We start from the raw sequence: 25,056 nt of genomic DNA, 5'->3' as shown, positions 1-25,056 counted from the left end.
CGTCGTGAATTCGAGGGTGGTAGCCGCTTCCGTAGGCCGCCATCGCAACAGCCATCTTCCACAGCCTATCACCGTCACCCTGAAGCACTTGCAGGTGAGACAGTGTAGAGGCACTGTGCTTTCCACGGCAGCTTTCTTATGCTGCTGCATCTCTGCCTTTAACACAGCGATGGGTTGAAAGATGCGAGGGGTTGTTTTTGAGGACAGAAAGAATATATTATTGATTAGCTCGCACACTGAAATTAAAAAAAAAATTCACTGAAATTAAGTTAAAAATAAACATCATTTATTGAGGCGTGTATGCTGAGTGCAAACAAAAATACGACATTATTGATAATGGTGCGGCTACCAAAAATGTAAATAGAAGCCAAGGAAGGCAGAACTTTGGATTGAGGGAATTTATGGAAAAATTTAGAGGTGAAAAGTGGATTTGGCTTCGGCTACTGCAGGGAAAGGCTCGGTGAAAGTTACGGAGAAAGTCTTTGTCACGCTGTGGGCATCCAGGAGCTGTGGTAATGGTGGTAATGATTTTCTCTGTATCTAAGAGCAAGGGCATATGTTGCTACTTTGTGGAAAGGAAAAGAAATTGAGAGCCACTCCAACACTATAGATGGGCTCATGATTGCTACTGGTTTAGAATGGTTGATAAAGGCTGTGGCAAGGCTCTATTGTTTGATGAGCAGTTTGACTAGTGACAGTTGTCATAACATGCAAAATGTTTCCTCTGTTGCCCAAAAATCTGTGACTTAATGGTTTGCCAAGCTTACATGTTTCTTTCTGACATTGCCCCTTGCAGGAAAACAATGTCAGCAATCCGCAGTGCGTCTTCTGGAACTACGACATGCAGACGTGGTCTACAGAGGGCTGCTGGGTCCACTACTACAATGCGTCACACACCACCTGCGCCTGCGATCACCTGACAAACTTTGCAGTTCTCATGGAAGTGCAACCACTTCAGGTGAGATTGGGTTGTCTTAAACAGAGCATTCAACTTGCATCGGTAAAAAAAAAGTTACATTTTTAAGGAAAAAGCTTTAAGTGCCCCATTCTGAAAAAAAAAATGGCATTGCCGTTGTCCGGTGCAGAAAATGGCTGCCGGTGTAAAGAGTTAAAGACACCGTTTTGTAGTATTGGAATCGAACCCAGAAAGTTGCCATTGTGGGAACAAGAGTTAGCGTTGTGTGTGCAGCACTGACATGACGTGATATCGTGTAAACATGGCGTGACAACATATAAGGTGAATGCTGAATGTGAGTAAAACAGGCACACGCCAGCCACCTGTCTGCCTGTTGAAGTAATTCTCGCCAAAAGACAAAGAGTTGAAAGTGATGAGAGAGACTCAAATACGAGGTAAAAGTAAATAATTCAGGGGAAGTCGTAATGCTTTAGCCTTTGAAGCACATCAGGAGACTTAAGTGCTCCGAGGAACATTTTTGTTGTAGGAACAAATCGCAGAATGCTGGTGGTGAATGATGTGACATTTTTATTTCTGCGTTTCCTTGCAGGCGTACAGTACAAATCCCACGACACTGAAGGTTATCACCACTGTCGGCTGTGTCCTGGGGGCCCTGTTTCTCTTGGTGACCATCGTACTGCTGCACATTCTGAGGTAGGGGGCATAAAGTAACCTGCCTAAGGGCAGATCGATTGGAATAGCGAAAAGCGAAATTTTGACGACAGCGATAAAGGCGTCAAGCACTCTTATGTCTTCTCCTTGAGGTTGTGAGTCTGATCCTTTGATAGTTATCAGCTGTATTTCACAACTATCATGTTCTGCTGCAACTCCATGATGACTTAATTAAGCACCTGCGTAACTGTACACGTGCCAAACCCATTTCCTTCTTTACTCATTTGTAATAATACCTCACCTTACAGAAATTTTATTTAAAAAAAATTTCGAAAACACCTCCTCATTCAAAGTGTCATTCCCATGTGGAGTGCCATTATGCAGTTGAACCTCGTTAATTCGAACTCAATACAAACGTTTGGTTTATTCAAACTGATGCTGTGGTCCCGGCCAAGTTATGTGCATTTAAATAGCTTTCATTAATTGGAACTTCTTTTAATTCAAGCAAATTTTCGGGTCCCTTCGAGTTCGAATTGACGATGTTCGATTGCATAGCCCACAGGTCACGAGTTCAAAATTTTCTAATTCCTAAGAGCATCCTAAAAGTTATGCGTATATTTGCACATAAAAAGCAGCACACAGCACACAATATAACAGTGCTCAGTTGTGAAAAGTAGCACCGAGTGCACGTGTTACCAGCACGTGCTCGTAAGCATAGTCGTTGTCATCATCATTATCATCGTCGTCGTAGTCGTCATCGTCAGCCCGTCTGTGCCCACTGCAGGACGAAGGCCTTTCCCATGATCACGCAACCATCCTGTCTTGCAATGCCCTGGTCCGCTCTTCACCTCTGAATTTTCTTGTTTCATCCTTCCACTGTGTTAATGGCCTTTCTCTACTTCTCGTTCCATCTCATGGTCGCCACACTATTTACCCAGATGGGTTCACCAGTTGTCAATTATCCCCATTACGTACCCATGGCTGCCAGTAATTAAGAACACAAAGTAGTACTCAGTGCAAAAGTTTACGTGAGCACTTGAGTTGCACTCGCTTGTAAATACCGTATTTACTCGCGTAATGAACGCACTCGCATAATGAACGCACCCCCAACTTTACTCGCCAAAATTTGGATTTTTTTTTTCTCCCGCGTAATAAACGCACCGCCAACTTCGATCCCCTGCAGTCCCGTCAACAAGCTTTCCCACTTCACTCACTTCGGCTGATGATGATAGTGCATGTAACTGAGAGCCATCTGTCGGAAGGAAAATGAACGCTCCCCACCGCGGTGTCAGTGGGACAGCCAATCAAAGCGACGATGTTCTAGCCCTACTTTTTTCTGTTATCCGTTTGCTCGTTTCTCTGCTTGGGTTTCTGCTTGTTTCTATCCCTGTGTTGCATTCTACCGTGGGCGATGGGCCGAAACGTCAGTTACACGGCCGGGTTTAAGTTACAGGCGGTGGAGTACGCCCTGAAGCACGGTAATCGTGCTGCCGGTAGGCACTTCGGAATTGAGGAAGTCCGCGTGCGTTACTGGCGTAAGCAAGAGGACAAGCTGCGCACTACGAATCGGGATCGTCGTGCCTTCAGGGGACCGAAGACCGGAAAGTTTCCTGATGTGGAAGAGGAAGTGCTACAATACGTCCGGGACCTGAGAAAGGAAGGCTGTGTCGTTTCTCACGAAATGATCCGTACGCAAGCGCGAGCCACAGCCAGGAAGCACGTCATCGCGTCCACCGCTTTCAAAGCGAGCAATGGGTGGACAACCCGCTTCATGCGGCGCAACGGACTGTGTTTGAGGAGGCGCACCTCGCTCTGCCAGCGACTGCCTCCTTGCTACGAGCAGAAAGTTGTGGACTTTCACGGGTTCGTGATACGTCTGCGGCGGGACCGACAGTTCCTTCTGTCACAAATCGGGAACGCCGACCAGACTCCCATCAACTTCGACATGCCCATGAGCAGGACGGTGAATGAAAAAGGAGCACGCAGCGTGCTCGTCAAGACGACAGGCGCTGAGAAACAGCGTTTTACCGTAATGCTGGCCATTACGGCAGACGGAAGGAAGTTGCCTCCGTACGTTATCTTTAAAAGAAAAACTCTGCCGAAGGCCAACCTTCCAGCCGGCATACACGTACGAGCCCAAGAGAAGGGCTGGATGTCGGCGGACCTAATGGTTGATTGGGTCCGCACAGTCTGGGGACGGCGACCTGGCGCCCTGCTTCTCCCGTCTCTGCTTGTGCTCGACAGTTTTCGCGGCCACCTGTGCGAAAACGTACGCCGGGAACTGAAGGAGCTGCGCACCGAGATCGCCGTCATTCCGGGTGGCCTCACTTCGGTGCTGCAGCCCCTTGATGTCTGCGTCAACAAGCCCTTTAAGGACGGTGTGCGGCGCTTGTACACTGACTGGATGGCCGGGGGAGGGCACGCTTTGACGCCGACCGGCAAGGTTAAGAGGCCATCCGTCGAGCTTGTGTGCTCGTGGATTTTGGAGGCTTGGCGTTCGCTGCCAGCCGACTTGATCTCCAAGAGCTTCAAGAAGACCGGCATCGCAAACGCACTGGACGGCAGCGAGGACGACCAGTTGTGGGAGCAAGACGCGGAAGCGGCCAGCGACCTGGACGACGGGTCCAGCGACTCAGACGAAGAGTGAGCGTCCAGAAACGATGATTGACGTGCAATAAAACGGTGTCGGTGTGCAAATTGTGTACGCGTATATTTCCTGCAAAAGGTAGGTTGTCTAACGCATTTTTTTTAGGAATACTGCCTTTTTTGATCATCCCGAAAAATGTTTCTGAAAATATACCCCGCGTAATAAACGCACCCCTAACTTTGCTTAAGTTTTGCCTAAAAAAAAAGTGCGTTCATTACGCGAGTAAATACGGTAGTAGTAGTACCCAAAACAAATTAGGAGTAGTGTACTTTACCATAAAATACCTTATGTTCTCTACATCTGCCCGCCGCTATTGACGATGACGATGATGATTACCATAAAGGCCAGTATCCAAGCGCAAGTTACAAGCGCTCTCCCCCCTGCTTTCCGGTGCAGCTTCAAGAAGAGCGACCGCCTGTGGATCCACCGCAACCTGTCCCTCTGCCTGCTGGTGTCCGAGCTGGTCTTCCTCGGGGGCATCAGCCAGACGCACCTTCCCGTGCTGTGTGGGGTGGTGGCCGGACTGCTGCACTACTTCCTCCTGGTCGCCTTCGCCTGGATGTTCCTCGAGGGATTCCAGATCTACGCGCTGCTCATGGACTCTTCCATGGACTCTTCCTCCGCGCACGGCCGTTCCTCCCGCCTCTGGTGGTTCTGCAGCCTGGCGTACATCGCGCCGGCCGTCGTAGTCTCCGTCGCGGCTATCATCGACCCATACAGCTTTGGCACAGCCAGCTACTGCTGGCTCGAGTCACGGAACTACTTCATCTTCAGCTTCGTCGGCCCCTGCGTCGGTGTCGTCTTTGTAAGGCTCCAAAGCTCTTCCTGAATCTTTAGTCTTAGCGACGAATACGGTGTGCTTCCTGAAAGACACTTTCCTGGCTCAGATTACTCATCACAATAAAAGGGCCAAGAAGACAAAATATGAAATTAGTCCATTCAAAAGACTGCTTTGTCCTGATAACAACAATGCCCAATTTTATCGCAAACTTCAAGCAAATAAATGCTGCAAGGGCGACTTTCTCACTTTCTCTTTACCGCTTTCCCACTGAGTTCTAATGATGACCCAACTCTTGCTAGTGCAAGCAGTGGCCGCCGATCAAAGCCACCACCCAAAAACATAACTCTGCGCTACTAGGGGTGCCTCTAGTTTTATTTGATCCCAGGCTGGGGTGAAGATTGTTCACCTCGTCATCTTCAACCAGCTGCCCTTTGTGCCAGTTTTAGTGGGTACTTCCTCGTCTTTGAATGGCGAGATTTTAAAACCCCCAAATGTCACTCTGACAAAAGCTCTGAATGCTTACATGTAGTTAGCACACCACCAGCAACTCTGGTTTTGCAGTAGTACCCCGTTGGCACATTCGCAGTTGATACAATTTCCCTGTTAGTGCACTCTCAATTGTGAACACTAGAAATTCCTCGTAGTACGTTTGTTACCGGATAGTACGTTTTCCTGAATCGTACATTTCTCCCTCACGTTTTTTTATTTGTATTAACGAGGTTCTACTGCATTGCCCTTTTTACATCACTACTGCCATTGTGTAGTGTGAAGTTTGAATGTTTTTCACTTCTTGCATGTTTCACATCTTAAAAAAACATCTTTTGGAGTACAGTGATTCACCAAAAGTTAATTCTTTGAAATTAAACAATGATGTAAGAATTTTGTCTTCCCAGCCCTTTAAGAGCAGTGCGAACCCTCGCTTTCGGGAATGGAAAGCACTTAGCTTGGGTTCCTCGACATATATATCACCCAATAGCTTTCGTCAAGCAGATTTTGAGGTGAATGCTTGTTCTGCAATTCCCACATTCCTGTCCTAATTTGGGTTTGCCTTGCCTCTTCCAGGGCTGCATCATCTTCCTCTGCATCTCGGCTTGCGTCCTGTGCCACCAAGGGAGCATCACCACCGCTGTCAAGTGTAAAGAGGAGGCCAAGCTCAGGAGAGTTAGGTAGGTCGTTTTCATCCCCATCTTTCCACGCCCGCTTTCTGAGTGACTTGATCTGTGAAAATAAGCGTTGTGCGTGGTGTACAAACTCGCTAACTTCCACAGTCTATCCACGGTTGAAAACCCCGGTGTTCGTTTCATTTCAGAAGTGACATCTGGTGGGCTGTTTTCCTCGTGGCAATCATGACCCTGGCCTGGGGCTCCGGCATCCTCTACGTCGTCAAGTACACGGCCACGTTTGCGTACTTGTTCTGCACTTTCAACAGCCTCCAGGGGGCGTACGTGCTCTTCTTCTGCTGCTGGAAGAATGAAGTGGTGAGTATTCGATCTCTTCCGTAACATCTATTTCTCGTATTATTTCCCGTAGCCGTATTTTCTTGAAACTAAATGTCTGAGTTCTGAGCACCCCTTCCGTCCTCGGTTAAGTCAAAAAAGACTTGAAAAAGAAGTGTCAAAGTTTTAATGTGAAAACTATGATTCGAACTTCTCCCCCTTGAGTCTCATGGATAAAGAAAATACAGTAATTGTTCAAATGCTGTTAATGCCTTTTGTGCCAACTCAGAGAGCATAGTTAGTTGTTCTAATTGCGCGGGAGTGATAAGTTAAAACCATTCAAGGTGAAGGCAAACTACTGAGCTTACTGTTAAAGCATGACTTCAAATGCAACACTTGGCATTGTGGCAGAAACCCACAAGAAAAAAAGGAAAACGAATTACTGCAAACTTCAGTGGTGCATAGTCTCGCGCTCTGCAAGGCAGCTTTCACACATGCCACCTGAGCGATCCTCACTGGCCAGCACTTGACACACTTAATTGTGCACTGCGCTGCGCTTAACATCCTGTTTATTTCATCCACTTTTATTTTTCTCACATTGACAAGAGTGCTGTCGTACATTTGTAGCATGGGCAGGTTCATCCTTATGGCCCACATAAATTCTCAGCACCATGGATCCCATCCTCTCCAACACATTTTTCTCCCATAACATAAGCTGAACCCACTGTAATTTGTTACGGATTTAGTGCAAGCGACGCTTGCTGGGAGAAACCCATAACGAGTTGAGCAAATCTTCCTGTTTCCTCCGAGTTTCTCTTAACAAGGACAGACCACGATGAATTCTTCTTCAGCTGCGAAGTTTTCCGAGAAACTGTGTAAGATCCTTGGCTACAGCGCAAAACAGGACACTGAGAAGGGAAGTGAAAGAAACACGGCTAAATTTGTTCTCTTCCTATGTCCTTGTCCTTTTCTAAGGTGTCACTGTGCTAACGCACCCAGCTTACCGCACTTTTACTGTGTCAGCATTCTTTCATAGCCGTATGGCAACGTTTTAGGTGTAAATCACGTTCGTTTAACACGAAGGTGTTTTATGTCGGGATCCACAAAGATCTGACTGACATCATATCCATCACGGAAATGACATCGCCAGAAAAACGCGGCTGCGCCAGGATTCGATCCGGGCGCTCCATCGCTGCAACGGGAGGTGCCAGGCGCTTTACCGACTATGGTACGAGCTGAAACAGAAGCAGCTGTATGAACGCGTCATATATCTTTCCTACAACCTTCTTCATTTCAATGGTGCTGCCGTCTAAGAGAGGTAAAGCGAAGTACTGCATAAAAATGCTAATGAGCGCCAACAGTTGGCGCCAGCTGAGCTTGTCGCAACGCAATCATCTGCCGTACATTCCACGGAGCAGGAACGCAGCGCTCGAACATTTGCGCACGCACAAGACGGCCCCGCAAATCATGCTCTTTCGCTGCAGCGAACCGTGAGTTCACCAAACGATTCGCTGGCAACCCGTTCGGTTTCGTTCGCATGGTTTGTGAGCGCGTGTGGTTTCATTCCGGTTTACGCAGTGCTCCGGCGCGTGAAATCCAGTGTCTAATGTTGATAAGTCTGACCACGCCGTACCGACGAAATATAAACAGCGATGTGCAAGTTCATATCGATGCAGAATGAGCATTCAACTGATCCTGTGAAGGCACATCTCACTTTCGTGTTTTACCGATTCTTATGAAAGAGGGATCAACCGCATTTTTGTCTGTTTTAACATTAGTGTATCTGTAGCGCACTAAACGAGTCGCCCTGACGCAACGCCCGCCACCACAGGTGCAGGAGGAAGTGCGGCGCCTGTTGAAAAACGTGCCCTGGCTGCCCGAGTGCGTGCGTGGCTCTTCCGGGAACGAAGACGCACCCCCTCCCCACGTGCTGTCCAATGGCACTGCCGCTCAGCTCAGTGTGGGTACCCCCCCCATACTACCCCCCTCTGTATCCTCTATTGCGCCAGGTATAGCACCGGCACTTTTATTGCACCACTTTATGCACACGCACTTTACGTTTCGTTCAACCCCCTTCGACTGCTGCTTCTCTCCCCCGCATTGCTTCCCGTGTTTGTAGCCCTGCCTGCTGCCTTGTCTTGCTTGCTGGCGAATTTGCTTGGTAGGAGCTGCTGTGCGCTTGTTGGTGTGGTGGTGGTGGTGGTGAATCGTTTTTTTGTGGCGTAACCGAAAGGTCCGGAGTTGCAGAATTTGGACGTGTTACATTTTTGCAAACTGTTCTGATGTATGACACAGTTGGGTGTGTTACGGTGAGCCTAATATATCTTTAAAGTAGCGTGTATCTACTGAAGGCGATTGGCCAAAGATAGATAAAAAGGCCTGTAAAAAATTTGTCATTTAGTTACAAACAAGTCACAACTTTCTGGAGTTAATATTAAGTGAATCGCAATCAGCCAAAAGTGGGAACCATTAATAACATCAGCTGGTACTTAAATTTACAGCATCCCAGTGCTTAGTTCAATTTTTTTTCCACATGAAAGACGACGCTGAGCTTTTGGGTGCAGGAGAACCGTGAGACTGACATTTGCAAAAAATTGAAAAATTTTGATTGAAAGTATTAGCTGCATTAGCAAGAATGCTTGGCTCGGCCACTACTAATTGGTATTAATTGGCTGTGCACGGTACCAAAAATTTAGCAGCCCCAATATAAGCCCTTAACTGTGAAAATTCGTGACACATGGGAATCAGTTTGAAAATTGTGGATGCACTTTCTGGTGGCTTAAAATAAGTTTTGGGAGTGTAGACAACTTCTTTGCGTGTTAAAAGAGGAACCTCCCAGCAGTTTTTGCACCTGGTTCCAGTGGGTTGTAAACATTTGCAGTTGATAATACATATGAAAGCTGCACCTCATGCCTTGTAGCAAAAGCTACAAGTGTACTTGTTCAATAATCTAGAGCAATTTGAAATATGTATTCATAATTCTTATCTCCTTCTGTATTGTCACTGATTCATTTCATGCAGCACTCGCAAAGTTTACTCAAGCTTGTGGCATTAGTGCATCAGAGCTAAGGTTATACTCTCATTGAATTTTCATTCAAAGAGTGCACTTTAACTTTGTTTTCAAAGTATAATCTTTGTGAGAGATCCTAAATCAGCGCAACAGTGTCCGTGCAAGCAGTGTCATTGGCATGATTACGCCCTTCTTAAAGTACAGTCTCTGTCAAAATTTTCTATGCCAAGCCATTTCAATGTGTAGGCCGCAAAAAATTCAATGTGCAAGCTTATGTCCCGAGCGAGACTGAAACGTTTTTAGTCGGAAACCTGGAGAAAATATCTTTCTTTCTTACTGTCATAACCTATTTTTGTCACATTGAAAGGTAAAGCTTATTCTTTGAATTCTTTGTGGTCGAGAAGGCTTACGATTGACCTATAAAATTTTGACGAGGGGTGTACATACACAGCATTTATGTTATTATAAAGCCAAGTATTCAAAAAAAAGTTGCGTAAGCTGAACTTGCTCAGCCTGATTTGCTGGTTTTCTTGTCTCTAAAACAAAAAATGTAGTCTTGTTTGCGATTTCAGTGATAACAGCTTCAGTGTTGTTTCACTACCAAGTGGCGCTAATCTGTGTGTGCTTTTGAATGTGAATTGAAATAGCCAGTGTGGTACTCTGCATAATACTTTCAGTTCTGCTTAGCTGCACTTTTATTTTTGTTTTTTGCTGGTGCTGGTGCATTGGAATAAAAATCAAAGCTTTGTGCTCACTTTATCTAGTTTTAACGCAACATCAAAGTATGACCGTTTATAAAGCAGACAATTGCGCTACTAACCTCTAATGCCCCGTAGGTACTAATATGCAGCGCTGTTGCAAGCGGTTGTCACATGATCCGTGCCATGTCTTTCAGGTTGTCCAGCAGTCATGGAACTCACAGGACAAAAATTCTACGGTTACCCCAAAGTTCACCATACCAGGTAACGTGGGATGTTTTTGTGGCAGCTCTTTCAATTGCACAAATACTTTCAAGGCTTGAGGGAATAGTAAACACAAGTGGACAGTGCTCAATACAGGAGTTATGGAGGCTTGAAAGCCCGTTCACACTTTCAACTGGAGCAACAAAAGTGAGCAATGTGACTGGAGCGACAAAAGAGAGCGATGTGACTGGAGCGACCCTCGGTGCTCACACTTGCTCGCGACGAGGATGACATATTTTTGCGTTCATTGTTACTTGCTCTTGCTCGAAATCGAAACTAGACTTTACAGGAGTTCCGGTTTTGACATTGCACAGTCCTCGGGTGCTATGGCAGGATATGACGTCAGGAACTCTCGCCTGCTTCTTCCACACCGAGAGTGGCGGCATGACGGCGGTGACAAAAATTGGTCGAGACCAATCGCTCTTGTTGCACGATGAAAGCAATGCTGGGTGACAACAAGAACAACAGAAATCGCGCCGCTTTTGTTGATTTTAGTCGCTCTAAGTCGCAAGTGTGAATGGGACTTTAGGCATCTTCGGTGAAATCGCTGAGGGCAGAAATGTAGTTCCGGATAGAGTTAGTTTTTGGAATGAAGGAATCATTGTAAGTGTAGGTTCAAGAAAGGCGCACACAGACTTTTTGGGCTGTTCTGAGCCATGCAAACTTGCCTTCTTGCGGCAATAACTGTGGCTGGATAGGATGGAGTGTCTAGTGCAGTCTTGGGCCACTGCTGTAACCATTGTAAGCTTGATCTAACTTGGACCATGGAAAGCATTAGCGTTCTCTGATTTGGGATGGGAAAGCGCCACTTAGCAAAGATAATCTAACCACGAAGTGAATGCAAAGGAAATTGTAGTGCAAACAGATGTCCATGCAGTGGGCGTTTACTAGTTAATTTGTCAACACATCTATCAAAAGTTAGTTATGTTAGACCTAGCACACTTGTATAATTAACTGCCACTAAGAGAGTGCTGTTCTATAAATAAGTGTACGTTTATGATTTGACTGTCATGTGGAAGTTGCATTGCTTTACTCTTGTTAAGGTGTAATTTTATAAACTGCATGCCGAGGTAACTTTGATGCCTTGTGTGGTCATCACAAAGTTCCTAGCAATCATTTCAGTGAGTGAATTGACACTAATCAGCAACTTTGCAGTAATATTGTGATCAGTAACTATGCAGTAATCAGTGAAGACTTAAATAAGTAGATAATTGAGGATTTTATAGATATTACTTGGAAGGTGGGGCTTAGTCAAGCTGCATCTGTGCAGCTTTCTCCCAATTTTTCATGCCACATTGCCTTGTTGCCATTCTGTTTGTAATTCCTTTGTATGCACACACACTGCTTTGTGGTCAAATAAATAACTTCAAGCACTTCAAAAGGAAAAATGGCGGCACCAGTATGCTTCCTTGGAGTACACCAAATGTTACAAGAAACGGAGTGGCAAAAGCAAAGTTCGTGCTTATGTGCGGAGCACGTAAGGCTTGAATTGATGTATTCATGTTAGGCATGCTATATTTAACAAAGAGGAAACCATGCAGAACAACGTCAGAAAGCCAAACAAAATCTGTATGAATGTGATCAGTATAAATCTGTATAAAAGTGAACAGATCGATCCGTGCGAACTAGTCCCCCACCCCATTCGTACCCCCCTCGTAAAATTTCGTATGTCATTGCATCAGACTGATGCCTCCATTCAAGGTCATGTGAAAGAATGCCACAAAAGCAAGAAAAATGATTCCAAGGCAGTATTGCCTTGTCGTAATGTGAAGTGTGTCTATCAGGCTTACACACAAAAAAGTGCTGCACAAGTGAAAAAGAGCATTGCTAGGCAAAACCCAGGAATTACAATCATGCTAGTGTGTGTGTGTGTTGCTTTAAGGAAAAATAGAAGTGGAAACAGACCTGCCTCTTGGGTAGGTGGCACCTCAGTCAAAAGTTGTTCGGGGAGGAGGGAGATAAATAGAAAGGACGGTGGGATGGAGAAAGAGCTCGCTAGGCTTAGCGGCTGTTGCATGTGCCAATGGACAGTGCAGTGGCTGTATGAGATGCACAGAGGAAAGCAGTATGGAGACAAATTTAGCGTATATATATAGCCATGTTTCACCTTACGCAGCTTTATTTTTTTGTACTTTTACCAGCCAGGTAACTTTCTCTAGGTGGATTAATTAGAAAAAAAAGAAAAACAGCTTCGAAGCCCCCAGGATAAAACAGAAATCTGACAGAACCAGCCTTTTATTGTCTTGTAGTCTGTCTGTCTCGTCCTCGCGTTTTCTCTACATTTTCACCTTTGGTGCACGCAACGCCGCCAACCCCGTGCTCACGCCTCCCTTCTGTTCCCGCAGGTCACCAATCTATGGACAGGGTCAGCAACAACCGCACCATAGTACTCGGTTCTCCCGATGCTAACCGGATGCTGGAGCAGGGCCAGAACAACATCAACGCCCTGAGCCAGGTGGCCGCGTCGGGCGGCACGCTCCACCGCAGCTCGGCCAGCAACAACATCAGCGCCATCAACAGCCCTGAAGACTCGCCCGTGCAGCAGCCAGCCAACAAGGTCCAGCGCACCCCGAGCCACCCCAAGGGCGGCCCAGCGGTCCCCAACGGGCCCCATCACCGGACTTGGGCTCACAGCCGGAGGCAGGGACACTACTCGGATTCGTCGAGCGTATACAGCGCGTTTGCTGACCACATCTATGAGTCCATCGACGGTGATGCCTCCTCGGTGGACCGGCTGTCCGCCGACGTTCCCCCGCCGCCCGCGCCCCCGCAGTCCGAGGCCTTCTACGGCGACCTCTCGGACCTCAGCCAGCACTCCTCGTCCAGCTACGGCTACGACCAGCGGCCCCTGCTCGTCACGCCCCTGCTGCCCGGCAAGTACCCGGCCACCCCGCTCGCCCACGTCATGCAGGGCTTCGCCAGGGACTACTCGACGCCGTCGCCGGAGGCGGTGCCGCGGTACGGCACGGAGCAGTGGCACCACCTCCACTACGGGTCGGGCCGGCGAAAGCACGAGCACGCGTACAACGGGCCACCGTACTCGCCCAAGCTGCTGTACGAAGCCGCCCTGGCACAGAGGCTAGGCGACGCGCAGACAAACTTCTCCTCGGACTCCGGCATGGTCGCGGACGGCGACGAGTGCTGCTGGGGCACACCGACGCTGCCGGACTTGTTGCACTGCCCCGTGGAAAGCCCCGTGGTGATGGCGGTGTTGGACGGTGAGAAAGTGGTCAGCAGGATCCGGCCGGATGCGGCGGCGACGCAGCCGTCGGACCCGAGGTTGCAGCAGCAACAGGTGCTGCCGCATCAGCAGCAGCGGTACAACCTCAGCACCTACTGCTAACCCAGAGAGCGCGGTCTGCGTGCGTGCATGAACAAGCCGCGTGTGCGGACAAACGTGTTGTGAGCGTGCGGTGCGATTGCGTGTTCCACTTCAGAGACTCTCACCGCCTAGGACTTTAAAGCAATCGTGTACTTAAAATGGGATTGTTGGCACTGGAGAACAGACCCAGCCCGCGGTCAGCGGAGGGTCCCCGGTTCGTCCCGTCCATGAAGAGACTTTTTGTTTCTTGGAGAAAGGAAGGTAGAAGAAGAAGAGGAAGAAGGTAGACGGTTCTGTGAATCCTAAGCATCTAGTCGTCGAACACAGAGTGTGGAGGAAGAGGAAGTGCTAGTCCGCTGGCTAGAGCAAAATGGTGCGGCCTTTTTCCTTTTCGCCTGGCGCCCGTGATCGGGGGGAAGAGCTTGGGGCATCCCTCTCAAACTCCGTTTTAATTTAAGAAGCAAAGACGAGAGACTTAGCGGTGCTTTTCGCTGTGAAGCCAGGTCGGGTTGACGACGGCTTTGTACATTTTTACGCTGTGAGTACAATGTAAATCTAGACTCTTCTTCGCGCCTGTATTTAAGACGTCCTTGTTTCTGTGTTGTTTCTTATTTTATTTTATTTTTTTCTCTGGAAGAAGATCGCAAGCAAATCCAGACGTGTGCAGCGCTGCCTGCAAATCCCTGTGTCAGTGTCTCTTGTAAATAAGCCAAGTGAGAGCTATTTTCGCAGTTTCGTAAGTCACCCGCGGCTACAAGCAAAGCATCACCAAATCACCGCCAGTGCTGTACATAGTGTAATGGACCGAAAACATCGGCTGCACCTACTCTATTTTCTCGCTGCCATTTCGAATTTCTGCATGGCTAGCTCATGGCATGTCAGGAAGGCAAGTTTCCAGGTAATATCTATGCTAAACAGGATTGGTTTTGAAGGAAACCGCTGGGAGAAAAGTGCAGGGAAAAGGAAGAAAGCTCGGCACAGACGGTGCTGTTCACTCTGCATTGTCATAAGTTCGAGGTGTTACTTTCTTTCTTCCTTTTTTTTTGATAGCACCCCATCGATACATTCCTGTAACCATCTCAGATTAAAAGCACACTAGCAACTTGGCTGCAGGCTATGCCTTAGAATATCAATTGAAGTCGTTATCTCGTACGAGTGTGCACAACTGCTGCAGCTATTCTGTGATCCCATTTTCATCGCCTAAGTTAATAAGAGAGACAGTACGTCTCACTACGGAGAGAGTGGTTTTGAGCCAATCAAGACTGCCACGGACGGAAGACTGTTATTAATTTAAGGGTTCGGAGTTCTTGACCTGCGGGTGCCGGAATGTCGTGGATCAAAAAAGAAACACGGTCATTCCACTCGCGGCATGATGGTCTGGACAAGGTCGAGAGGACTGTTACCTTTCTAGCACTTGTTGTACAGAAGTGTGCCAAATAAAAAAAACGTTTCAAATCTTGCAAAAAGTCTGAAAAATTATTCGTTACTATTTAGCCCCCAAACACTGTGGCGGGCTGAAATACACCGTATTTTCGCGTGTATAACCCGCCCCTGCATGTAATCCGCACGCTCACTTTCAGCCCGCCGGAAAAGAAAAAAAATCCTTGCGTATTTTCCGCACATTTGACACAGGAAAGGCTGCACCAAAGCTACTGTTCAAGCAACACATCAAATACTATATGGACAGAAAAAGCGTATATTTATCAAGTAGAATACACTGACTGCAAGGTGAAAGTCACAATTCACTAATAAAATTCAGTTGTTAGAGTGCTTGGGTTGTTAGAGTTGTTAGAGTCCTGGTTTTTTCTTCCTTGTCCTTGTATGTTTTGTGCAATCGCTGCCATAGAAGGCTTAGTCATTGTTACTGAGCAGGAGCTTCACGGCACAACGCGAATTGCCGCGAAGCTGCGCTAAAAGAAAAGCCCCTACTTTGCCGCTGAAATGTTCGCATTTTTGGTGCGGGTTATACGTGTGAAAATACGGTATTGCCATGAGAAGAAGAAGTAAACAATGTCATGTAGTGCTACGCTCACACATCACCGAGGAAGGAGAAGCCATGTGCGGGGCGTAGCCAGGCAGGCTCCGTTACGACCGCTCGTAAATAGACCATCTCCTCTTTTAAATACGTGGTTTCATCATCAACCATGGTTCGTGTCATCTGTTCTGCCACCACATAACAATATTGTAAAATGTTTTTGCGGTCTATGAGTTCTGCATCCCCAGCTCACTGTCGCCGTTGCCAGAGAATCTTGCACATAGTTCACCAAAATGCACATGATAAGACAAGAGATGCCTGGTAAAAGCTGGGCACACAACCACGTGTGCGTGTGATGTTTCTGCACCCCACTGTCTCTGCGGTTATAAGTACACACAGTTTACACATTTAGTGTGCTGTCCCCTTTTCTTGAATTACCTTGTGCGTGCTTTCAAACCAACATCTGCTTTGTTGTGAGCAGATCGAGTTTGTGTACTGAGCGATCCTTCACTAAGTACATGTTTATCTTATAGCGGTTGTTCCATATTGGCTTGCAAAAGACATCCTGTTATGAATGTTTCATGCAGCCGATAGATGTAAGTGTAAGGGATAAAACTGAGAAAAAAAGGCAAACCCATCTCCCATCGAGGGGGGACTCGAGTATTGATTTGATTGATTGTGGGGTTTAACGCGCCGACGCAACGCAGGTGATGAGGCGCGCCGTAGTGGAGGGCTCCGGATTAATTTTGACCACCTGGGGATCTTTAACGTGCGCCGAAATCTCGTACACACGGGCGTTTTTGCTTTTCGCCTCCATCAGAAAAGCGGCCGCCGCGGCCGGGAATCGAACCCGCGACCTCGTGCTCAGCAGCGCAAGGGGACTCGAGTAAATGCGTCGCATAGGGGGTGGGTGTATTGCATTAACGTTTAGTGTTTGGGGAGTTGGTGGTAGTGAATGCGTTGTATCAGCAGCTTCTTGACGTAGTTTGAATGAGTCAAGGATATGAGGCGCGTTCGTAGCCTTTCATACTGTGTCGGTTTTGTGGCGCAGTGGGAAGAGCACCATGTACCTCGCGTACCGCCCACAGGTAGTGAATGCGTTGTATCAGCAGCTTCTTGACGTAGTTTGAATGAGTCAAGGATATAAGGCACGTTCGTAGCCTTCCATTCTGTGTCGGCTTTGTGGCGCAGTGGGTAGAGCACCATGTACCTTGCGTTCCGCCCGCAGGGTCGTGGGATTGAAACCAGGCGCCGGTAAGTATTATTTTTTTATATAGTGTAGGGGGAGGGGTGCGGACCTGTTGTTGAGAGCGAGGAGGGTAGCGTGATGCGGGAGAGGAGGAGTGGGGGAGAGGGCGCACTTGGAACGGCTGTTGCGGACGCCGAGGCACGCCAACGCCGGGTGACATCGTGAGTTAAAGAAATGCTCTGCATTTAAAACGTGTAGATGCCATCTTATACCCCTGTCACACAGCAAATCTAATGTCATTCAAAGCAAAAGTGACATTCAGTTTGGTTGTGCGGTATATGGTTTGGTATGTGGCAAAGTAAATGTCATTTGATAATTTAGCAGTGACGACTGGAAAATTTGCAGAATTGCAAAATAACCATGTAAATGCTCCCATAATGTTTTCAAGCTTTTTATTTTTTACGAAACACAGCGAGTTTACTTTTGAAACAAGAAAGTGTAACTTTGTTTTAGGTGACATGTACATCACAAGCCGAGACAAGTAAACAACAAGTCCATGTTTGTGTAGATGAAAGCATGGCAGCGCTTCGCGAAGGTGTTGTTTGCTTTCTTTTCTGTATAAAGACAACATGCTGGAAAAAATATTGACTTACTGGTAGGTTTTAAACACAGCGATGTACAGTTTATAATTAAACTGCCTTGTCTAGTGATAGACCGCTGTTGTCAAGGCTACTGATTCGGTCTGGAAGCTAATGCAAATGTGTTCCTTGACCTCATTTGATCACCGAACGCTGTATACCGCATTTTCGCACTTCTAAGCAGCACCCCCCCATACATTCAGAAAAAAAATTTTAAAAAAAAGTTTGCGTGTGAATCTAAGCACCCCCTTTTTTGCGAGGAAGCGCGCCATGCCCAGGCGATATATTTATACGGCTCAGGCTGGCAACCGCGCTTTCTCGCTCTGTTTTTGAGCCTTTCCCTGCACTTGAGTCATTTAAAAGAAATATTTGACTGAAGAAAAGACGGATACCGAGAGCAGCGACTCAAGTGGTGCTACACACTCAAGTGGTATTGAGAGTGTGTTCCATTCACTGCCTGTGCCTACTTTTTTAATGTTTGCTGTAACATTATTCCTTGCGCCTGTCTCCTCTAGCTGCTGCTGCTAAAAGTGCTTGTATGTGGAGGGAGGGGTCATATTATGTTTTTTGAATCTAAGCACCCCCCCCCCCCCCCCCACTGACCTTGGCATCGCGATCTTGGAAAAAAAAGGGTGCTTAGAATCGAGTAAATACGGTATATTCGTGTACATTTCATTCAGTATTCTCAGTATTCTCGTTTAGGGCCAAACTGATTGATTTGATTTGATTGTAGGGTTTAACGTGCCGATGCAACGCAGGCGATGAGGTGCGCCGTAGTGGAGGGCTCCGGGTTAATTTTGACCACTTGGGGATCTTTAACATGCGCCGAAATCTCTTACAAACAAGCGTTTTTGCTTTTCGCCTCCATCAGAAAAGCGGCCGCTGCGGCCGGGAACCGAACCCGCGTCCTCGTGCTCAACAGCGCAACGCCTTAGCCACTGAGCCAACGCGGCGGGTGGCCATCATTCACAGCTAGTGTAATTCGTTCTACATGTCACTACATTTGTTGCGTGAAGGTGTATTACCACAAATCACTGGCAAGGTCTTGAACGGTAGACCGAGTGTCTCTTTATTTGCCGTTGAAACCGTTCGCAAAGCTGGTGTCCAGGTAGGACACGTAGGCTGTCGTCACACGTAGTGCGTGTACTCGAGGGTGATGTTAGGCTTGGAAATGTACGGCAGAGGCATGGCCCGCTGCAAGGGTTGCTGCAGTATGTTCCGGGATCCCCGCAGCGAAGACAGGCCAGACTCCCTGAATTTGCCCACTGTGTTCGCCATGCAGGTCTTCACACCACAAGGAGTGAAAAATGGAAATGAGAGAAGAGGGAAGAGTTCAGGGTTAAATCTCTTCAAATACGTGAGTAATAACATAAGCCTTCTTAAACAGAATCGCCACTTATTGTAAGCGCTTCGTAATCCCCACTGTAGGGCATTCAGGGCAAATCATGCCCACTTAAAACGAAGGGTATCACTTATAACGACGCCTGCCGTGAGGACTTTATCATAACGAGCGCTTACAGCATAATAAAGTGACAGGTGATCTCAGGTATGCACGCATTTTCAAGCACACAAGCCTCTTCAATTCACCCCTCACTAGTGCATTAGTGAGGAGGAGATGACACGCTATTGTCATGGGTTTCATGATTCCACTCTTATTTCCGCTGTATACATCATGCATGCATCTTATTCTGTGATAAAAGTCAGCCACTTGTTTTGGCAACGTTTCTGCAAACAGTGAAGGCAATGCTGATGGCAGGAAGAGGGGCTCATGACCATACGTATATAGATAGCAGTGGAGCAAAAGTTATGTGCTGATAACACCTGCAACGATTCTTCACAGCTATGGGGAGCAACGTTAAGGACACACACACTCTAGGCTGGGCTAGGAATTCAAGCTGGTTCATTGAAAGGTGTTTACAAAGTGCAGTCCCAGTTGTGGTTGGTTACCCATCACAGTGGCAGTACCAAGTTTATTGCAATTTACTAATGGATGGTGACAGTCTACAACATTGTGGGGTCGCACAATTTCTCTACTTTTGAAACACGCGCCCAAATTTTACATATTTGCAAACACTCATCTTTATTCCCAATTCAAAATCTGACCGTTTCATGCCCCTATTAAGATACATGAGTGATAGGAAGAACATGATGATGCCTGAATACCTTGGTTTTCTGCGCCACTTATCTTCCTGGTACAATTTAAAAAAAATATCGAAGGCTGCCTTCAACAAAGGAGAAAGTTGGCTCGTACCTTGAATAACTGGACCGAGTTGTCAAAATTTGGATGTTTCAGTTTTACGTCCGGCTGGAAAATCAAAACAGAAACATTGGTCATTTACGCAATAAAGTAATATGAGATATGTTGCAAAAAAAAAAAAAAAAACATGCCTGCAAGGGCAGATAATCTTGCTATAGGAAGATTAAACCGAACTTACCCTGATTTTGTGGTAGGCATCTGCCCTGCAGTCTTCTACTTGGCTTAGCTGTAATCGGATCAAAATAAATGAAGCTTTTTCGAAAGTGAGGGAGAAATAGAGGCAGGAACGAAAACAAAAAAAAAAAAACCAAATGAGTGATTGAATGAATTTTAGAGTACATGTATGACTCCCATGCCGTTAAAGGGACTCTGCAACACTTCTGATAAACGCTTTCACTGTTTGCTTCACGTCTGGAAGCACTGCGCCAGCACGGAGCGGCACTGCATGACCTGCTCATCGCAGCAGATGCGCCTTCCTTTTCTGCTTTACTTTTGAGGCTTTCTTGTTAAGGTGGTGAGTTCACTGCTGCAACTGAAGGAAGGCCGGCCAATAGCCGCTACACGGCTGTAATGATATAATTCGAACGGTCGAACAACTCTAGAACGGGAAAGAGAGAAATCTTTTGATTGCATTACACCTGATGTGCATGGAAGTTGCCGTTGTGCCTTATCACCGTAGCCGGATGTTTCTCCGCGCGGCGGAATATTTTGAACATGGCGTGAGCCGTTCCCGTGATTTTTTGGACTTAATATGCTTATAAACGACTCCAGTGACGACAAACAAACTGCGTGAGACAAGGCAGACGATATCACGCATTCATAGCAAACCCCTTTCAAAACGCGCGCGCACTGACGTCACGGGTCCGGCGCTTTGGCGGAGTGATACACTACATGAGGTGGTGCCGTTCTTGAGTTGCAACCGAGTATAGGTGGTATTCATTCAAAAGTTTATCGGTCAGTTTCTTCGCTTGGCAACACTGGAAACGGCCACAGACATGGCCGCTGCGCTACGGACGCGGTTGTGGCGCGGCTTGTGCCATTGCGCCCGCACGCCGAAGAAAAAAAAAGACAGTGGCGTGCGCCGCCTGCTCCGATTCAACCCGATTCTCAATGATGGTGCCAACAGAGATGTTATTAAGCGCACTCACGTTAGGCTCGAGGCACTACTTTGCGTTCGGTGGGGTAGAGTTTGGTACGTCCAACACAATAAATCACGTTTAGCACGGACAAATACCGCCATCCCGCGGAGCCCGACGTAACCAGTGACGGCGCACTCACACGGTTGCCTGCATGCCTGCCTCGAAAGGGAATACAGGCTATAAGCGGTACTTTGTTAAAAGCGATATAGTCACATCAGGGTCACAGTCGCACTCGCAACGAGCGCGCATTCCGAGACTCACCAACGCATCGTCCTGGCAGGTGGTACGGCTGTCCGCCTGGAGGACTCGGGAGTAAAGGCAGGCATAGTAGTCCCGCTTCAGCAGATCCCAGCCTGCCTGCGAAACAGGGCCGCTACTTTAGCGCCGCCCGGCGGGCACAACGAGAATGCACCAGCGCCCGAACAGCGGGGATAATGAGGACTGGCACCACTTACGACATCCTTGAACGTGAAGCTGTCGTCGGAACAACCCTCGACGACAGTGTTCACTGCGTTGCAAAAAAAGCGAGGTTTGTTAGTGTCATTAATAGGCGGGTTCCTCCTACCTCCCCCCCCTTCAAAGCCTTATCGCATCGCATCGCGGGTTAACAAACCAAGCGCTGAAGATTGCAAAGCTAACTGCTCAATTGCTTATGCACGCTGCGCGTGCATAAGCAATTCTCAATGCTGGCGTGCTGGCGTGTAACTCTCTGGCGTGCTGGCGTGTAACTCAATGCTGGCGTGTAACTCTCAATGCTGGCGTGCTTATGCACGCTGCGCGTGCATAAGCACGCCAGCATTGAGAGTTACAAGTTCCCCGACACGCGAATCTTTCAAAAAGCGGGAATAACCGAGTGCCCGAAGAGCTTCATCAGTAATCCTCAAATGATTATCATGCATTACTCTCCGCCGCTCACGTGAATGACAGGCGATCACTCAATTATCACCATTCTAGCCACCTTACTATTGCTTCTTGGCGTCGCCTGCCTCCGAGCGCATCACTGGCACCTTCCCGTGAGTCGATCAAACCATCAGGATCTTCCTCGATACATGAACAGCCTGCATCGGCTTTTTTTTTTTAACAGCAATTGGTGTGACTGGCGTTGCCGCATTTCTATGGGACAAGCGATGCAGCATTCATATGGGACGGGCTGATATAGGAGAGCTTTCGGCCCGAAAATATAGTCTGTCAGCACGTGGAATCAACTGAGACGAACAACCTTGCCGGAAAGTCAACCCTATCTGGACTCCTGGTCCTTCCGTACTGACGGGCAACAACTTTGCTCATCAGCAAGCCTGCGCCCTCTCCGGCCAGGCTTCCGAGAAGAGCCCATCTGAAGACATAACGCAGTATTACCGGTCCGACAGACCACACTTTCCTCCCCCTCACCCTGCACTCTCCGAATCGCTACTCAGCAGAATACAAACCAATATATTTCCTTACCCAGCCCGCTTCCATCGAATGTTTCCAACTCCATACTCCGCTGTATGCCAGTTCTGTTACAATCAGGTACTCTACCCCACGTTATAACGCAGTGCGAGCACAACCCCAAGCTCCCTCCTCTCCGATCCTCTCTTTCCACTTTTGTGCTGTGGTAGAACCTGCAGGTGACCAGCGACCATCTGGACATCCAGCAACTAGCGGCCTCCAAAGCGAAGACCCCCTGCTCACCTCACGAATTCCCGGTCTAGGGAACCACTTCAGCGGCTCAAATGAACGTTTTCTACTGTTACTCAAAAGTAACGAAACAGGAGACACTGGTAAGAACTAAGCTCGTACGAACGACGAGCTCAGTTCTTACCACGACGACACCACGCAAAAAACTATCAAGTCTCCAAACATAACCAGGCATAAACTTCGCCGAGCGAAGAGGTAGGTGGGGCCGGCAGCTTCGCGGTTTGCCGCCCCAATCTTTTCGCTTTGCCGCTTCTATTGAGACCCGGGGCCCTCAAACACAAATCTGCGGCAAATATAATCTAAACCCCCACACCGAACCACCTTTTGCTATTTTAATGAGCTTTCGAGGCTATAGCTACGGCCTCGAACATCAACTGCGCCGGCTCGGATGGGCTGTAGCCGCGTCCCATACTCAAGGCATCCTGGAAACAGGACGTCTCTCTGAAAGCTTTCCTCGGTTTCCACGAAAGTCTAATCTGGCAGCCAAATTCGGCAGCCAACGGGGACCACAGGGCGGCCCGTAAGTCCCCGGGGGGAGCGGCCCAGCTTGACAACGAATATGAAATATCAGAGAGGAGAAGTTGGGGGCAAGAAATGTTTCTTTCAACAACCTGTTGTACTGTCTACACGTGGAATTCGCTCAAGAAGGGATTCTTCACGAAAAACCGCCTGTTTGGGACCCGTTTTGCGGCGCGGAAAGAGAAAAAAAAAGGTTTAAAGGGACTCTTCAACACTTTCGATAAGCGCTTTTACTCTTTCCTTCACGTTTGGAAGCACTGCGAAAGCTACAGTTATCACCAGCACTGAGCGGCGCTGCGTGTATTACTCGTCGCAGCAGAACTATCCGCCTTCCGTTTCTGCTTTGCTTTGTGGCTTTCGGCTTTCTTTTTTAGGTGGCTATCAAATGAGTTCATTGCTGCAGTCGAAGGAAAGCCGGCCAATAGCCGCTACACCATTGCAATGGCGTAATTCCAGCGGTAGAAGAACGCAAAGACCAGGAAAGAAAGAAAAATATTTTGAGAAAGTTTCTAAGTTATCTGATGGGCACAGAGCAGTTAATTTCGGCTGATTTACTTTGCAACCCCCTAATCTAAGTACCGGATGGTTGACTACGTTCTGCAAACATTTAGGATTTAGAAAAAAAAAGTTGAAAACAGTGTTGCAGGGTCCCTTTAAATTAGTCACCTCGGTAACTGGATACGGCAGGATCGATGCTATTTCCGACAGGATTGCACTTAAATTTTACCCACAACCAACCATGAAATCAAATAAAAATCATCGTTATCCAACCTGAGATCAGTATCGCAAGTGAACGAAAGCTTGCTCTGTACAGGCCCGTGCGGATTATATTGCGATTTATCTGAATACCGCGGCAAATTTAAACGACTCCCACACCGGCCGCACCCATCTCAAAGACGCGCATATGTACTCACGCCAGATGCAAGAGGGCGGGTTGGTGCAACCCGGTGAATTGGCGGCAGCCATTCTGGAGAGGAATATCAGAGCCCACGCCACGGAGAGAGTCCTAGACGAAGATAAGGTAATCGCCGGTCGCATTATGCGCTGCATGGCTTCGATGATTTCTCGGTGTCGAACCCTTTGGTGGCCGCTTCTACACCCCTTGGCTCTTCTCCGGAGTTCCTACCAAGCGGTGTGTTAGACGAGGTTTATTTTTTGTGGCGGCCGCAGAACAAGAAACGACAAACAGAACCGCGCGCGGCGGCGAATACAGAGTTTAAATAGTCGTTTCGCGTGCGCGTGTGACATGGCACGAGTCACACGGCATGCGTCGTGCTTCGCGCTAACGAGATGACGTGAAGTCAAGCCAAGCCATTATTCTTCTGTGAAGACGGGCCGGGCCCCTAGAATAAGCGGGAAACTGTTTTGCCTCGCTTCCAGTTTTTCGGGACTTGTGTTCTCCTCTTCTCGTGACGTCACTGGGGCGGCGAGACCGAGAAAAATAAGGCAGTTAGTGTGATATAAGAAAATTTTTCAGGGCACACTAGTCCGCTTAAGTCCGCTGAGTCGAAAGCCTAGTGATATTTATTAACAACTTCGTTACTGCTGCATCGTAATTGCGTCTCTTTCTTCGCTTTCGTTGCTTCGTTTCTTTTTTGGGTGCGAATTACTTCCACCGGCTCCTTTTCTGCTACACCGTGCGTTCTTCTTTTTCTCCGCTTTCGTTTGTTCGCCTTACGGCGCGAATTACGTCAGCAAGCTGACTGGCGCACGCCGCAGCTTCCATAAATCAGGTTGCTGCGCGGCTAATGTGCACCTGTTGTAGCTGGGCAGAGTGTTCTCGGAGGTCGAGCTGGCCGACACCAGGCGCTCCTCACGAGGCGCACGCTTACGTGCGCTCGGTCTTTCTTTTGTATTTTTTTTTCTGGTAACGCTATACGATGGAACTAAAACCTTAAACACCTCAGCTGTTGAAGACCATGCGGGAAGAGATAACT

General features: G+C 47.8%; 2 protein-coding genes across 2 annotated transcripts in view; one reads left to right on the top strand and one right to left on the bottom strand.

The window, feature by feature from the left end:
• The window catches only part of LOC144163214 (latrophilin Cirl-like), a gene marked incomplete in the record, with an annotated part of 29,844 nt that extends 14,893 nt beyond the window's left edge, over positions 1–14,951 (top strand). Inside the window, 9 exon segments of the mRNA XM_077694072.1 lie at positions 1–94; positions 797–958; positions 1,506–1,609; positions 4,611–5,019; positions 6,058–6,161; positions 6,305–6,473; positions 8,263–8,391; positions 10,337–10,403; positions 12,749–14,951. Coding sequence (XP_077550198.1) covers positions 1–94; positions 797–958; positions 1,506–1,609; positions 4,611–5,019; positions 6,058–6,161; positions 6,305–6,473; positions 8,263–8,391; positions 10,337–10,403; positions 12,749–13,746 — 2,236 coding nt within the window.
• A 3,633-nt stretch (positions 14,952–18,584) lies between these two features.
• On the bottom strand, positions 18,585–24,344 carry LOC144162119 (uncharacterized). The gene is made up of 6 exons (XM_077692609.1): positions 24,034–24,344; positions 21,379–21,431; positions 21,185–21,280; positions 19,963–20,010; positions 19,779–19,832; positions 18,585–18,811 (listed from the first exon to the last, which is right to left on the bottom strand). Exons 1-6 carry the CDS (start codon positions 24,167–24,169, stop codon positions 18,656–18,658), a joined length of 543 nt encoding a protein of 180 aa, XP_077548735.1. The 5' UTR covers positions 24,170–24,344; the 3' UTR covers positions 18,585–18,655.
• Between the last annotated feature and the right edge of the window lie 712 nt (positions 24,345–25,056).

Source organism: Haemaphysalis longicornis, unplaced genomic scaffold (genome assembly GCF_048455015.1).
Source record: "Haemaphysalis longicornis isolate Haplotype H1 unplaced genomic scaffold, Haemaphysalis longicornis Haplotype H1 scaffold_12, whole genome shotgun sequence".
In the NCBI taxonomy this organism is placed as follows: domain Eukaryota; kingdom Metazoa; phylum Arthropoda; class Arachnida; order Ixodida; family Ixodidae; genus Haemaphysalis; species Haemaphysalis longicornis.
The sequence above is the reverse complement of the archived record's forward strand: the minus strand, read 5'-3'. Positions and strand labels throughout refer to the sequence as shown.